Source organism: Macaca fascicularis, chromosome 1 (genome assembly GCF_037993035.2).
Source record: "Macaca fascicularis isolate 582-1 chromosome 1, T2T-MFA8v1.1".
Classification (NCBI taxonomy): domain Eukaryota; kingdom Metazoa; phylum Chordata; class Mammalia; order Primates; family Cercopithecidae; genus Macaca; species Macaca fascicularis.
The window spans coordinates 106,083,342-106,097,153 of NC_088375.1; the positions used below are offsets into that span (position 1 = coordinate 106,083,342).

The following is a 13,812-nucleotide window of genomic DNA, read 5'->3' on the forward strand; positions in this document are numbered from 1 at the left end:
GGCTCCTGGGCTCTGAGAACACCAGCCAGATCCACTTTTCCCAGCCAGTGGTCAAAGTCGGGACGGCAGGTCCAACGGCTTGACAGATTGCACCGAAAGCCACACCAGTCTGGGCAGAGGGAAGCCGCGAGCATCCCGGGGACACATGCCGACCCATTCTGGTACTCCCGCCCCACACAGCCCGCCCTCATCTGAGGCAGCAGCGTCTCCTGGCGGCCAGACCTGGAACCGCAGCAGGAGCGACCCGGCTTCTAGAAGCAGACAAACTGCGTAACGCTCCCAAGATGTCACGTTTATTGCAGCTGAGCAGAGACAGGCTGTGCGGACCTCCCTCAACCCCTTCCAACCCCCAGCCCCTCCCCAAACCCCAGCTGCAACTACGCCGCCGGTCCCTAGAGTGCTGCTTGACAGCGCGTGGCGGTGCCCGGAGCCTTAAGACACCGCGTCCAGCCTCTGGCGCCTTCAGTCATGGTAGGGGACTCCAGAGGGCACGCCCCCCTCTTGAAGTCCTAAGTCCGGTTTGGAGGCAGCGGAACCTCCAGAGAGGTCAGAGGTAGAGCGAGGACACTGTCGGAGGCGGTGGCGCTGGTCTGGAGTGCGGGAAGCCGAGAAAAAAGGGTCAGAGACCCCCTTCCCCCAGGTCACTCGCCCCGCCCACCCATCCCCAGGGCTCCTCCTACCTGGAGGGTAGCGCTAGGGGCGGGATTCCAGCTCCTGGGCCTGGCAGGTCACCGGATGGGCACCGGCCCTGGGGGTCGGCAGGCAGTGGCTTCCTTGGGGGTGGGGGCTTGGCTGGCCCCTGAGACTGAGGGAGAGAAGGCAGGAGGCCGGCTTAGGTGGGGGGGGTGTCATGTTGCCCACCCCCAACGCACTGGTGCTGGGGAACACCAGCTTGGGGGCAGCACCATCGGTCACCCTTGTCTGCAAACAAACCTGTCACCATTAAAGGCACCACCTGGATATGTGCCCTCATGCACTGAGGGGGCATCTCGCCACCGCCACCACCGTCATGGCTACCAGCACCACAGCCCTAGATGGGGGGAGAGGCCGTGCCCTTCTCTCCCCCCACCATTACCTTCGGGCTTCTCACCATCGGGTCAGCGGGCAGAGGGCGGGTAGGGGGATTGGGTCGGTCAGCCAGCTCAGCCTGAACAGAGAGAGGGGCAGTGGCTGTGAGAGCATAACCAGGGGCTGTGGACATGCATAGAGATTCCCCAGAGGGGTTCAAGTCAACATGCAAAGTCAGCCAGGGGGCAGGAGAGAATGAGGGCATGCGCAGAGGGTTTGGAGGCATGCCAGCTGATGTCTCAGGGGAGGAAGGTGTAGGTCAACCGCGGAGTCCCTGGCCGACTGCAGTCCCGCCACTGACCACCAGATGGTGGTAGAAACCAAGGCAGGAGGCTCACCCTTTGCTGCTTCTGGGGCTCAGAGTGTCTGAAGGCTGAGGGGCACCCCGATCACCTAATGAAGAGCACCACTGGCAGGGAGCAGGGATGAGAACTGCAGTTGGGTACCAAGCCTCCCACCTGCCTTGGCTCAGGGCGGGCCCTGGCCCAGATTTACCTGGAGTCTCTTGGGCACAGGGTCAGGCGGCAGCGGCCTGGAAGGGGGGGCCGGGAAGCCGAGAGCACTAGCCTGCTGAGAGGGCAGGAGGGGCAGATGGGCACAGAGGGGGAAGAGGAAGCAGAGAGACAGAGTGGGCAGAGAAGGGTCAGTGCCCAGGGAGGGCTGGCAGGGGCCGAGGGCAGTGGGTGCTGTGCATGCAGTTACGCAGGTGCATGCAGGTGGGGAGCAAGTGGGGAGGAGGTGTGCACACACTCCCATCATCCAAGCAGAGGGCTTAGGGCGGGGGTGCTCACCAGCCCTTCTAACATGGTGACCTGGGCCCACGGAAGGCCATTCTGAGCACCACTGCCCTTGTGCCCTCCTGGGGTCACTGCTGGGGGCATGGATAGACCCACCTCTCAAAGCCACCTCTTGGCCAGTGGATGGAGCCCAGCAGCCCCTGCTCCAGCTGGCTGCCCTCCCCACTCTTCTGGACTCAGCTTCTCTGCCTGTAGCCAGGGGAGGGGAAGGCAGGGCAGGGCAGGGCTGGCCCTGACTCCTTCGACTGACTCTTGGGCAGTGCTAGCCTTTCTCTGAGTCTGGAGCCTTTAATGTGCACCCCCCAGGGTCCAAGCTGGATGCCCAGCCAAGGTGGAGTCCCCTTCCTCTGGCATCTGGGACTCACCTTAGTGCCTCGTGCCAGCAGGGCCCTCTGCGGAGGTCCTGGCCGTTCAGGGGGACCAGACTGGGCTGCCCTATGCATGAGGAAAGGCAAGAAGGGAGAGGGCCCAGCCTCAGACCCTGTTCTCTACCTTATGCCATCCTTGAGTGGGGTTAACCCTTTCTTTGCAGGCACTTATGTGTGGTATAGGGAAAACTGTGGTGGGGCCTGTGGGGGCGTTATTTATTAGCTTGAGGGAAGACCCCACTTATCCAGCACAGGAGCTCCTGGGGAGAAATGGCCCTAGCACTCCAGCCACCCCACAGGGGCACAGCTGTGAGGTAAAAAGCTGTGGGTGCATATAGGGAAGGGAGGTGTGGGGTATGGCAGTCAGCAAGTTTAAGGTCCAAGGGGCTTAGGGCTCAGAACCAGGTTGCAGGGGCTGCAGAGGTGAGGCAGCCTTCAGCACTGTCCCCAGTTAAAGGAAGTGGTAGCAGGGAGGTGATGCTCATACCTGTACTGGCAAGTGGGTCCCTTGAGCTGGCAGAGTCGCTGGTGCAGGCGGGCACGGTACCAGTAGCTGGCACCAAGCATCACCAGGACCAATAACACCAGGAGGCTGAGGAGCAGCCCTGTGGTCAGGGAGCTGGTTGCTGTGGGCGGAAGTCAGGTTTAAAGGAGGGCAGGGCTAAGAACTCTAGAGCCATGAAGGCGCAGGGGGCAGGGAGTGAAGTCAAGCGATCAGGGAGAGTGAAGGGGTCAAGGGGCAGACTCACGGAACCAGCAGCAAAGGGGGGTCAGAAAGAGAGGGCCGAGGGGGAAAGATAAAGCATGAACCACTTTGCCCTCCCAGCTGCCCCTGTCCCCCAACCCCATGCCACCTTTGAGCTGAGTGGTGCAGTCAGGGGGTGCCCAGCCCTCCTCACAGTAGCAGTGCCTGTTGCTGTCACAGACCTAGGAGGTATAAGGTGAGCAATGAGGAATGCTGCACTCTGGAACTATTTCCTTGTCTCTAGCTTTTCAAGATCTCACATTTCTACAACTGGGGGTTGTGCTGGGTGTGATGTGTAGAGAGAGCCTGGAGGGTCTTTATCCACACCAGAGCAAATTAGATCAAACTAACACTTACTGAGCACCTTCTGTGTGCTGGGCACTGTGGTACATGCTTGCTTTCTTTGTGTTTGTTTTGTTTTGTTTTATTTTATTTTAGACAGCAAGTAAGATGGAGTCTCACTCTGTTGCCCAGGCTGGAGTGCAGTGGTACAATTATGGCTCACTGCAGCCCCGAACTCCTGGGCTGAAGCAATCCTCCTGCCTTGGCCTCCCAAGTAGCTGGGAGCACAGGTGTGCACCAGCAGGCCTAATTTTTAAATTTTTCCTTGATAGAGACGAGGTCTCACTATGTTGACCAGGCTGGTTTTGAACTCCTGGCCTCAAGTGATCCTCCTGCCTTGGCCTCCCAAAGTACTGTGATTTGGCTGGGTGCAGTGGCTCACCCCTGTAATCCCAGCACTTTGGGAGGCCAAGGCGGGTGGATCACTTGAGGTCAGAAGTTCGAGATTAGCCTGGCCAACATGGTGAAACCCATCTCTATTGAAAATAAAAAAATTAGCTGGGCGTGGTGGCGGGTGCCTGTAATCCCAGCTAGGAGGCTGAGGCAGGAGAAACAATTGAGCCTGGGAGGCGGAGGTTGCAGTGAGCCGAGTTCGCGCCAGTGCACTCCAGCCTAGGCAACAGAGCAAGACTCTGTCTCAAAACAAAACAAACAAACAAACAAACAAAACTGTGATTATAGGCGTGAGCCACCGTGCCCAGCCTGTGCTAGATGCTTTCATACTCACCTCATGTGCCTTGGATGGGGATACTGTTATTATAGCCATTTGATAGGTGGGGAAACTGAGCTCAGCAAAGTTAGTAACCAGCCTGAGGTCACACAACTAGGAAGTAGTAGAGCAAGGATTAGAACCCAGATATGTCTGTTTCCAAAGCCCAGCATCCTTTTCCTCTCTAGAGGCTCTCTGCTCCCCTTCCACTTCACCCATCCCAGCTCACCCCATGTCCATGGCATTTGCTTCGACATTCCTGTGCCCCCAGGAGATCCACACGCTGGCATCGATGGTCTATGCACACCTGACCCAGGGAGAGAAAATCCTGGATCAGATTCCCACAGAGTTTTAATGGGACTGGGAGGCCAACAAGGTTGAGGTCACACCCTGCGTTTACATATGGGGAAACCAGCGCGTAGTGGGTTGATAGGCTTTGCTCCATCTGAAGTAAGAAACTGACTTCCCTTGGAGTCCCTGCCTTTGACATTGGTGAACGGTGAAGTCTGGGCACTTCACTGTGGTCCAAATGTCCCTTCTCATACCTGGTCTTGCCCACCCAGGTTGCTCACCAGGCCAGGGCCACAGGCTGTGCCAGGCAGAGTCAGGAGGGGCTGGGCCACATCACTGCCCAGGTCCAGGTGCACCCAGCTGCAGTTCAGCTCAGTCCCATTCACATCTATTGTCTCCCAGAGTAGATCCTGGATGGACCCCAGCAGAGGCTGGGTCCTACCTGTCTGGCACTGGAGTTGCCCGCAAATGGCATCTCTGGGGGAAGGGGGAAGGGAACACAGGTTAGTAGAAGCAGGGCCAAGACTCCCAGAAACCCAAAGGAGGAGCCAGGTTTCCTCACTTACCTAGGGGTACAGGACACGTAGCCGCCACTGGGGTTGCGCCCACAGCTCCCAAAGGCATTTCCCCGAGTATTGGCTGTCTGGAGGCAAAGTGGCGCAGCGGGCTGGGCTCCAGGTCCCCAAAGTGACTGGCACTGCTGGGCATAGGAGGCACAACGCCCATGCATGCACACAGCTTGCCCACCAGCGCAGGGCTCGCCGTCCCCTAGGCTGATATCAGGGGGACACTGGGAGCTGTCTCCTGGGCAGAATTCAGGCAAGTCACAATCCCCTCTGGTAGGACGACACTGCCAGCCAGACGGGCGTAGCTGTCGAGGGTGGATGAGCATCAGTGTGGGCACTGGGCAAATCCAGCTAGGGGGTCAGAATGACCCTTTCCACCTTGGCCCCGGCAGGTGAGCTCTGGGTGGCCAGTCTAGTCTCTACCCACCTGGCAATTTTGACAACAGGGTCCGTCGGATGCACACTGTGCCCCTGGCCTCAGCTGGCAGGTTGAGGAATCACAGCAGGGATCGGTGCAGTCCTGTGGGCAGGAGCACGGGGGCCAGGCATCAGAGCAGGTGGGGCCTGTGAGCCTCCCTCCAATCCCTCCTCCTCCCACAGGCCAAGACCAGAAGGACGCCCAGAACTACACAGCAAGCAAGGGCTAGAGACGAACAACCCATGTGCTGTCCCCACAGACATGGCAAGTAGGAGAGGGGTGGGAAGTCCCTTCAGAACCCAAGAGGAGCTCAGGAGGCTAGGAGAGGGCTAATGACCAGGGTGAAGGCACAGAAGTGAGTGGGGCGAGGCTTTGGGAAAGGGGCTCACATCTGGGAAGCCACAGTCACACTGCTCGCCCGGCTCCACAAACATATTTCCACAGAAAGCAGCCATAGGAGGCAGGTTAGGCAGCCGTTCAAAGAGGCAGCTGCCCATTCCATCCAGGAGGGCTTTCTCCAGGGCCTGTCGGCTGCAGTTGCTGAAGTTCAGGCCTGGCAGGAAGCTGGGGAGGGTGGCAAGGAAGGTTGGGGCTGGGGGCCTCTCCCTGCCCCTTGCCCCACCGCCTCTCTCCATCCTGCAGCTACTCACTCTGTGGAGGCCTCCATGATGCAGGTCTTGGCTGGGGCTGGACCTGGACAGGGGCAGCTATTCCCAGGCAAATCATGGTCCAGGCCCAGGCTGTGGCCCAACTCATGGGCTATGGAGGAGGCGACTCCCAGGATGCTGGTGGAGTGGTCCTGTCGTTGGGGAGGGGTACCGCAGGTCCAGTCCCAGCCTGCCTCCACCACAATGCCCAGACCACCCTCTCTGCTTCTGTTCCCTCCATGTCTGACCTCACGGGCACTCAGCAGGCACTGCTTCCCTCCTGAATTGCTTCTAAAGTAGCAGAACCCAGGCCTGGATGGCAGAAACCTGGGCTCTAGCTCAGCTCTGTCCCCCTCCCTCACTGTGGGCCCTTGGAGATCACCTCTGTTCTTTGGGCCTCAGCTGCCTCCTACCCTCCTCCAAGAAATGGGAAGACTGCACAGGGGATGACTGTGTACACTGTGACGAGCTGACCACAAGCGAGGGCTCCCGGACTGCAAAGGCCACATCACGCATCTCCACCCTGTATACCCATAGCTTTGGGGTTGGGCAACTTTGTAGGGGGATTTCAGTGAATAAATGCCTCCACACTTGGGAGGAACTGAATTGGGAATGAGGAGGAGACCTGGAAATAACTCACCATGTTCACACCTCCTGAGAAGTCAGGAGAACAGATGGAGTTCTGAATGGCCATGCCCACCATAGGCCCAGAGAATGAAGTACCACTGTGGGACAGAGAGGCCAAAGTTCAGGGCCAGAAGCCACGGTGGTCAGAGCTTCAGGGGCTGAGGTAAGTGCTGAAGGGGTGTGAATTTGGCCAGGACAGGACTGGCCTCTCTGGCTGGGTCTGGGCCTTACGTCACCAGCTGGGCACTGTCGTGAGGCAATCGAGGCAGCAAATGTGCCCTGCGCCAGTGGAGGAAGTTTTCGAGGGTGACAGCCGGGTTTGGGCTGATCTCCACCAGGTCACGCTGGGTCCAGGCCTCCAGGCCCACTAGTGCCACTCGTACATTCAGAGGCCGGAAGAACTGAAAGAGAGTTGGGGCTCAGAAGAGGGGCTGTTATGGTCAGGGGCCTGGGGTGGGGGCTGCCCTGTCCAGCACTCACTGTGTCCAGCAAGAGGGCCACTTCCAGTGTGCGGTTCAGCAGGTGCTGGAAGTCCTGGTATTTCTGGACCTGTAGGCCAAGAGAGGTGACATGAAAGGCGGCAGGGCAGTGTGGGGGGAGGAGGATGCGCAGGGGCCAGCCGGCTCACCTCCGAGTGATCAGCCACAATCACCAGCTCCACAGTCTTGGTCTCTGTTACCACATCCCGCCTCCACTATGGACAAAAAGAAGTATCAGGCAAACCTGTCGCTCGCAGCCAACAGCTGTGCAGGGCTGACCAAGAGGCAGCCACTCCTACTCTGTGGGTGAAACAGGAGGGTGAAGAGCCCATTTTACAGATGAGCCACTGAGGGCCAGAGGGCCCAGGAACTTGCCAAGGAGGACCAGGAAGTAGATAATGAAGGTCGGAGTAGACCCCTGCTTTTCTGGCTCCAAACTCAGTGGTTTTTTTTCAAATTTTTAAAAAATAATAATTTAGCCCGGCACGGTGGCTCATGCCTGTAATCCCAGCACTTTGGGAGGCTGAGGTGGGCGGATCACGAGGTCAGGAGATCGAGACCATCCTGGCTAGCATGGTGAAACCCTGTCTGTACTAAAAAATACAAAAAATTAGCCGGGCGTAGTAGCGGGCGCCTGTAGTCCCAGCTACTCGGGAGGCTGAGGCAGGAGAATAGCGTGAACCTGGGAGGCGGAGCTTGCAGTGAGCCGAGATCAAGCCACTGCACGCCAGCCTGGGTGACAGAGCGAGACTCCATCTCAAATAATAATAATAATAATAATAATTTGAAAAAATCCCAATATCAACTCTTGTCACTTACCATATGCCTGGCACAGTTTTAAGCACTTCACATCTATATTGACTCATTTAATCTTCCCAGCAACTCTCTGCAGCAAGTAGTTTTATTATCTTCATTTTACAGATTAGGAAATTGGGTTTATATTGCTTTAGCACTGGTAACTATGTATTATCTATAACCAAGTGAGAGCTCTCTGCAAAAGGGATCATAAGACAGATGAAGCGTTTGAGCCAAATACAACTAATATGGATAGGCCATTTATTAGTTGTATGGCCTCGGGCAAACCACCTAACCTGTCTCAGCTAGATTTTATTTTATTTTATTTTATATTTTATATATTTTATTTTATTTTATTTTATTTTATTTTTTGAGATGAGGTCTCACTCTGTCACCCAGGCTGGTGTGTAGTGGCTCGATTTCGACTCACTGCAACCTCCGCCTTCTGGGCTCAGACGATTCTTCCACTTGGGCCTCCTGAGTGGCTGGAACTACAGGCACATGCCACCATGCCTGGACACTTTTTGTAAGGTTTCTTCATTTTAAAATAGAGCTATTGATAGCACCTACCTCCTAGGTATGGGAGGAGTACACGAGCTAATGTTCACAAAGTTCCCAACATGTGGAAAGTGCTCCATTCGCAGGAGCTGTTGTTACTGTGAACACATAGCTCTGAGTGTCTGGGGGTCAGCGCTCAGGACAAGCGAAGCCCACTCCCCTGCCATTCATCCTCACCCGGCGAATGTGGCGCTGTCCCAGGGGGTGCTCTGGTGGAGTCTGAGTGTGTACAGGTTCCCGCCAGCTCAGGACACAGGTGTGGCCTGGCAGGTGGAGATCTTGGATTCGGGAAATAATGGGAGGACCCTGAACGTCCCCAGGCCCCTGCTCCAGCGTATAGCTTCTCTCTGGGGACAGGACCACCAAGCCTCTAAGAAAAAAGAAAGGAAGTTAGAAAACATTACAGCTCCATGCCTGGGTCTCCTTACTTTCTCTACTGTCATCAAATCCGCCCAGTATACCTGAGCCCAGAGCAGGTGCAGACGGACACCCAGGAGGCTGCATATCCCTGCACTCTTCCCTGGTAGCAGCAGTTCTCCTGCGGCACAGGAACAACATTAGTGTTGTCTCAGAGAGCAGACCAGGACTGGAACCGAGGAGTCTAGCTTGACAGTAAAAATAGGCAGCGTCTTCTCATCTTCCAGTTACCCCCTTCCTCTTTCCCCTAGGCCAAAAACGGCACAAGAGGCCCTGACTCACCAGAGTGTGTCCCTCACTGACCACCCGAGTGCCATCGGGCTGGTACCACACCAGGGTTGGGCGGCCTGGGACCAACTCCCTGTGGAGTGAAGGAAAAGAACGCAGTGCTCAAGCCACTTCCCAGGTCGTGCATTGACAAGCAGAGGCCTGAAGGTGGTGGTGGGGCTGGGGACCAGGGACCACCCCCCAGCCAACTTTTCCACTCCCTGACACCAGGTCAGCAAAGTATACTGGGTGGGCCACTGACTCTGTTTATTTGAATTCCAATCTGGTTTTCACCACATACTAGCTGTGTGACCTGGGGCAAGTTATTTAATCTCTCTGTGCCTTGACTTCCTCATGTATTAAATAAGGACAATAATACATGATAGTATCTCCCTTACAGGGTTGTTATGAGGATTAAATGAGCACAAGCACTTAGCACCTGGCACATAATAAATGCTATACAAGTTGTTGGCCATGTGGTCACTGTTGTTGCCACCATCACTATTACCTATTCTGTAGCAGCTCCAGGATATGACTGTCACCGTCCAGCTCCAACTTGATCCTCAGGGGCTCAGGCAGACTGGTCTGTGGGCACCAGAGGGCAGGTCACCTCCCTAGACCTGCCCACAACTCCCAGCCTCTCTAACCAGAAAACCTAAGGCCCTCAGAAGAGCACCAGCGATTAGATCACTGGTGGGGGGATCCCAGGGGAAGGGCCAGGAAGCCCTGCCTGGCCTGCGCCATTGTTCTGGGGGGTTGTGTGGGGAGGTCAAGGAAGGTATCTGAGCCGCCCCTTCTCGGCTTCCTGCCCAGAGAGGAAGCACCGTGTAGGACCCAGCACAAGCCCCAGCCCTTCCTCTGACTCAGCTTTATAATGGGGTTGGGGGGTGGTTTGGTAAGGTCCTGACTCTTTCCAAATCCCCCCACTGAAAAAACCGACAACATGAGATGAAGAAAGCAAGTTTGGCTTCACAATTTCCCCAGTGGAGATGGATGGGTTGGGTGGGGCTGAGGCAGACAGATGTGCATGCAGAGGGAGAGGGAGATAAGTGAAGCCAGGTGCTGGGGTGTGGTGGGAGAGGCAGCTGGGCCTGGGATAGACCCACTACAGCAAGCTCTACCCACCAGCTCCTCAGCCAAGCTTTGGCCTTGAGACACCTGACTATGCAGGGGCGTGTGTGGATTCATTTATTTATTAGAGGGGTGTGGGAGTTCACCTGAAGCACCTTTTTGAGGCTAATCGGGAGATCGTCCTGAAGGACCTGGGGCTCCAAGGGCCCCCTCGGGGCCTTCTCTGACATTGCCTGCTGCTCCTCGGTGCCACCTGCAGGTCCCAGGACACCCGAAGACAGTACTGAGGAAATCGACAGCACGGCTGGGGGTGGCAGGTGCCCTCAGACCCACCAGCTCCCAGCCAGTCAAGGCCCTTAGACACCTGAGGGGCTTCCTCATTGCATGCTGAGACTTAAAGGAAAATACTGGAAGGAGGGGGTGTCTCTCTAATTTATGGCTTTCCACCCACCCATTCACAAGTCCCCAAGAAAGACTTTCGGCTTGCTCAGCCTGTGGCCCTCCTTGTCCCCTTCCGGCCAATCCCAGGTTCTCACAGGGACCCTCCCCTGTTCCCACTCCCTCCCAATCACTCTCCCCCCACTTCAGGAACGCCCCCTCTCGAGACTGAGCTAAGCCTTGTGGCCGGGTGCCCGCTCACCCTCCCCTTCGCTCACATCGGAGATGCCAGGAACGCCCATTTCTGGGTAAGCAGTGCAAACACCCCCACCTCCCTAAACACCCTCATGCCCAGTCAGGCACACCCGCTGCCTACAGCCTCTGCTTCCTCCCCGAGCACCCCCACACCCCCCCAACACACAATGGCCCTCTCTCCTCCGGACACTCCACCCGCGCCTGCCCTCTCGGTCCCGGCCCAAGACAGCAGCGGGAAGTGAAAGTTCCAAGGAGGAGTTGGTGTCCCAGCCTCTTTCCTGGCCAATTCTCCCTTCTCCTGGCTCCTCTCGGGCCCCTCCCGCTCGGCCAGGCACTGGTGGCAACAGCACCAGGGTGAGGAGTGCCTGGCGGCCCCAGGCCTGGAATACAGGCTAGAGAGAATCCTCTTCACTAAACCCTACAAGCCATGCCCGCTCTGCGCCCTGGCACCGGGTGGAACGGTAAGCTAGGCCCCAGAGCAGCGAAGATGCCAGCCCTGGGGAGCAGCTACCCTCTCACTACGATCTTGAAGTGGCGCTGGACAGGCCCCTCGGTACCTGGTACCTGAGCCTGAAAGTGTCCGCAGGGACCGCGCAGAGGATGACCAGGCAGGAGGAAGGGGGCGCCGGCATCCCCTCTCCTTCCCTCTCCACTCCATCGCCAAGTCACTGGGCCCTAGGCCCAGGACAACGGACCAGGTCGGGCCGCGCTCTGGCTGGGCTCTCCCAGGGTCTCCGTCCGGCCCCATTACCCTAATGCCTTCCGACTTTCCTGCACCTCCCTCCCAGTCAGCCCCCCGACCCACTATAGGCCGAGGACTCACCTATATTTGGGAGCGGCCAGGAAGGCAGAGGGCTGCCCGCGCCCAGGAGCCCCAGGGCCCAGAGCAGCGCCAGCCGCATGGCAGCGGCGCCTGGGGCCGGGCGAGGGCAGCAAGTGCGGAACAGCGCACCGAGGAGCGGCCGGCGGCCGGGTCGCCTCGGAGCACCCAGCAGCGCCGCGCAGCCACCAGGCCCCGCCCCGGCCCGCCCCCTCCCACTTGGCCCCAAGCCAAGCTCCGCCCTCGGCAAGGCCATCCCGGCTGCATGCCGGGTGCCTCGGGAGCCGGGACCCCGCCCACGACGCCGGCGCTGCTCGGCGCTACAGCCTTCCCTCAACTGTGCAGGATGGGAACCGGGGTCCGGTCTGACCGGCTTGGGCGGCGCGCCTTCACCCGGCCCCAGGTCTGGACCCCTCCCTAGTAGCTTCGCGGCCTCTCTGCCAGCTGTGCGCGGCCTGGCTCTGGAGAGGTCGGGCGGACAGGCTCTCCCGACTGCAGGCGAGGCAGCGCGCGGCTCACCCCAGTCCCCGACTCACGTGAAGCGTACAGGGCATTTTATTAACCGGGAAGGACGGGGCGGAAGAGCGAGCAGTACGCCTCTTCACCCCGCGTAGGCAGTGTCGTCGTTGCTGTCACTAAAGGCGGAGGAGGAGAGCTCCTCGCGGGGCGTGCAGACCGGGCACCGCTGCCGCATGTCGTCCCAGCACGACCAGCAGTACACGGCCTCGCAGTCCAGCGTCGGGCACACGTAGGACTCGGGCGTCTTGGGTGCCTGGCACACCACGCAGCGCCGGCGCAGCCAGCGGCGCAGGAGCGGGCAGCCGCGGTGCAGGATATCCGCCAGCGGGTGGCGCTGTTGGGAGGTGGGCGTTAGCGCCAGCCGGGGAGCGAGGCGGGAAAGAAGGGGACCTGGACAGCGTTTCCTGACTGAAGTCGCCAGGCTTGACAATGCCTGCATCTTGGAGGAGGCTGGGTTGGACAAAGGAAACTCCTGGAGGGCTAGGGTGCCTCCCTCCCCAACTCTATGATAGAGAATGGGAGGATGCACCCTCCAGGCTCTCTCCCAGCAGATATCAGCCACAACTCTCATTTGCACTTTCCTGTAAATCATATTTGATTCTCACAGTGAGGCTGAGAAGTGAGCAGGCCAGATCGACTATCACTGTTGCTATCCCCACTTTACGGAGGAGAAAGGTGAAGTGACTCTTAAAGTCACACAGATAGTAAACAATCCAACTTGGCTGGACCCCAGGGACCCTGATTCCAAACAACAAACCTAGTTCACTATGCTCCCTGCCATCCCTCACGACATGTCTCCACACAGTTGTCAGGGATTCTTCACAAGCCACCTTACCCAGGAAGCAGCCACTCTTTGCCCAAGAAACTCCAGAGGCCCTGCTGCCTGCCAGACAGGCAGAAGAACTCCTGGGCTTGGCCTTCAGAGCCTTCCATCACCTGGTCCCTTTCTAGCCTCTTTCCCACTTTAGCCCTCCCTGAGAGCTGTCTCTTCTGAGCCAGTTTCTCCTGAGACTAGCCCTGGCACTTGGCATTCCCTTTGGATTCTGAGTCTTTGCACATTCTGCTTGGAATGGCTGTCCCGCACATTTCCATCTGTGCATTCACATTCAGTTTGCTTCACGACCCTGTCAAGGAATCCCAGCATGTTCTTTTTTGTTTTTTGGATTTCATTTTTTCATAACACATTCATTTGACCCCTATTGTGTGTCATAGGGGCTGGGGCTATCCAGGTACTAGGGAAAAAGCTAAGCAAACACAGTCTCACTTTTATGAACTTTGTTAGGACTGATTAAATAAGAATGGCTGCCACTCATTGTTTATAATATCAGGTCCTGTACTAAGATACTGTACGTAAATTATTTCAATTCTAAATTAGCCAGGCATGGTGGTGCGTGCCTGTAATCCCAGCTACTCAGGAAGCTGAGGCACAAGAATCGCTTGAACTGGGGAGGAGGAGGTTGCAGTGAGTCAAGATCATGCCACTGCACTCCAGCCTGGGCGACAGAGTGAGGCTTAGTCTCAAAAAAAAAAAAAAAAAAAAAAAAAACTGGTCGCAGTGGCTCACGCCTGTAATCCCAGCACTTTGGGAGGCTGAGGCGGGCGGATCACGAGGTCAGGAGATCGAGACCATCCTGGCTAACGCAGTGAAACCCTGTCTCTACTAAAAATATAAAAA

The 13,812-nt window shown here is 57.4% G+C and overlaps 1 protein-coding gene across 50 annotated transcripts; it reads right to left on the reverse strand.

Annotated features, from left to right (window-relative positions):
• Positions 1-271: 271 nt before the first annotated feature.
• Positions 272-12,422, reverse strand: ADAM15 (ADAM metallopeptidase domain 15). 50 transcript variants are annotated; one of them, XR_012414071.1, is made up of 25 exons: positions 11,622-11,788; positions 10,321-10,418; positions 9,603-9,679; positions 9,110-9,188; positions 8,872-8,948; positions 8,588-8,780; positions 7,207-7,272; positions 7,059-7,127; positions 6,810-6,979; positions 6,592-6,676; positions 5,955-6,103; positions 5,694-5,868; positions 5,314-5,406; positions 4,887-5,191; positions 4,602-4,797; positions 4,259-4,336; positions 4,048-4,143; positions 3,088-3,160; positions 2,721-2,859; positions 2,231-2,300; positions 1,564-1,638; positions 1,407-1,477; positions 1,076-1,147; positions 681-805; positions 272-590 (listed from the first exon to the last, which is right to left on the reverse strand). XR_012414071.1 is itself a non-coding variant. In XM_045361977.2 (25 exons), the coding sequence occupies exons 1-24, from the start codon at positions 11,698-11,700 to the stop codon at positions 694-696; spliced, it is 2,739 nt and encodes a 912-aa protein (XP_045217912.1). In that variant the 5' UTR covers positions 11,701-11,788; the 3' UTR covers positions 272-590; positions 681-693. The 50 variants fall into 50 exon arrangements, 38 of the variants coding, with proteins under 38 accessions (XP_045217912.1, XP_045217906.1, XP_073850381.1 ...); XR_012414079.1 differs by having other exon boundaries at positions 1,091-1,147; positions 1,407-1,461; positions 1,564-1,635; positions 10,312-10,469; XR_012414078.1 differs by having other exon boundaries at positions 1,407-1,461; positions 1,564-1,635; positions 10,312-10,469.
• Between the last annotated feature and the right edge of the window lie 1,390 nt (positions 12,423-13,812).

Bases quoted from the DNA above. Each gene is read 5' to 3' on its own strand.
- ADAM15 (XM_045361971.2), bottom strand. From the start codon at position 11,700: ATGCGGCTGGCGCTGCTCTGGGCCCTGGGGCTCCTGGGCGCGGGCAGC. The intron at 8,781-8,871 runs GTATACTGGGCG...CTTTTTTCTTAG, and splicing joins TGCACCTGCTCTGGGCTCAG to AGGCTTGGTGGTCCTGTCCC. The intron at 4,337-4,601 runs GTGAGCAACCTG...TCCCTGGGTCAG, and splicing joins CAGCCTGTGGCCCTGGCCTG to GTGTGCATAGACCATCGATG.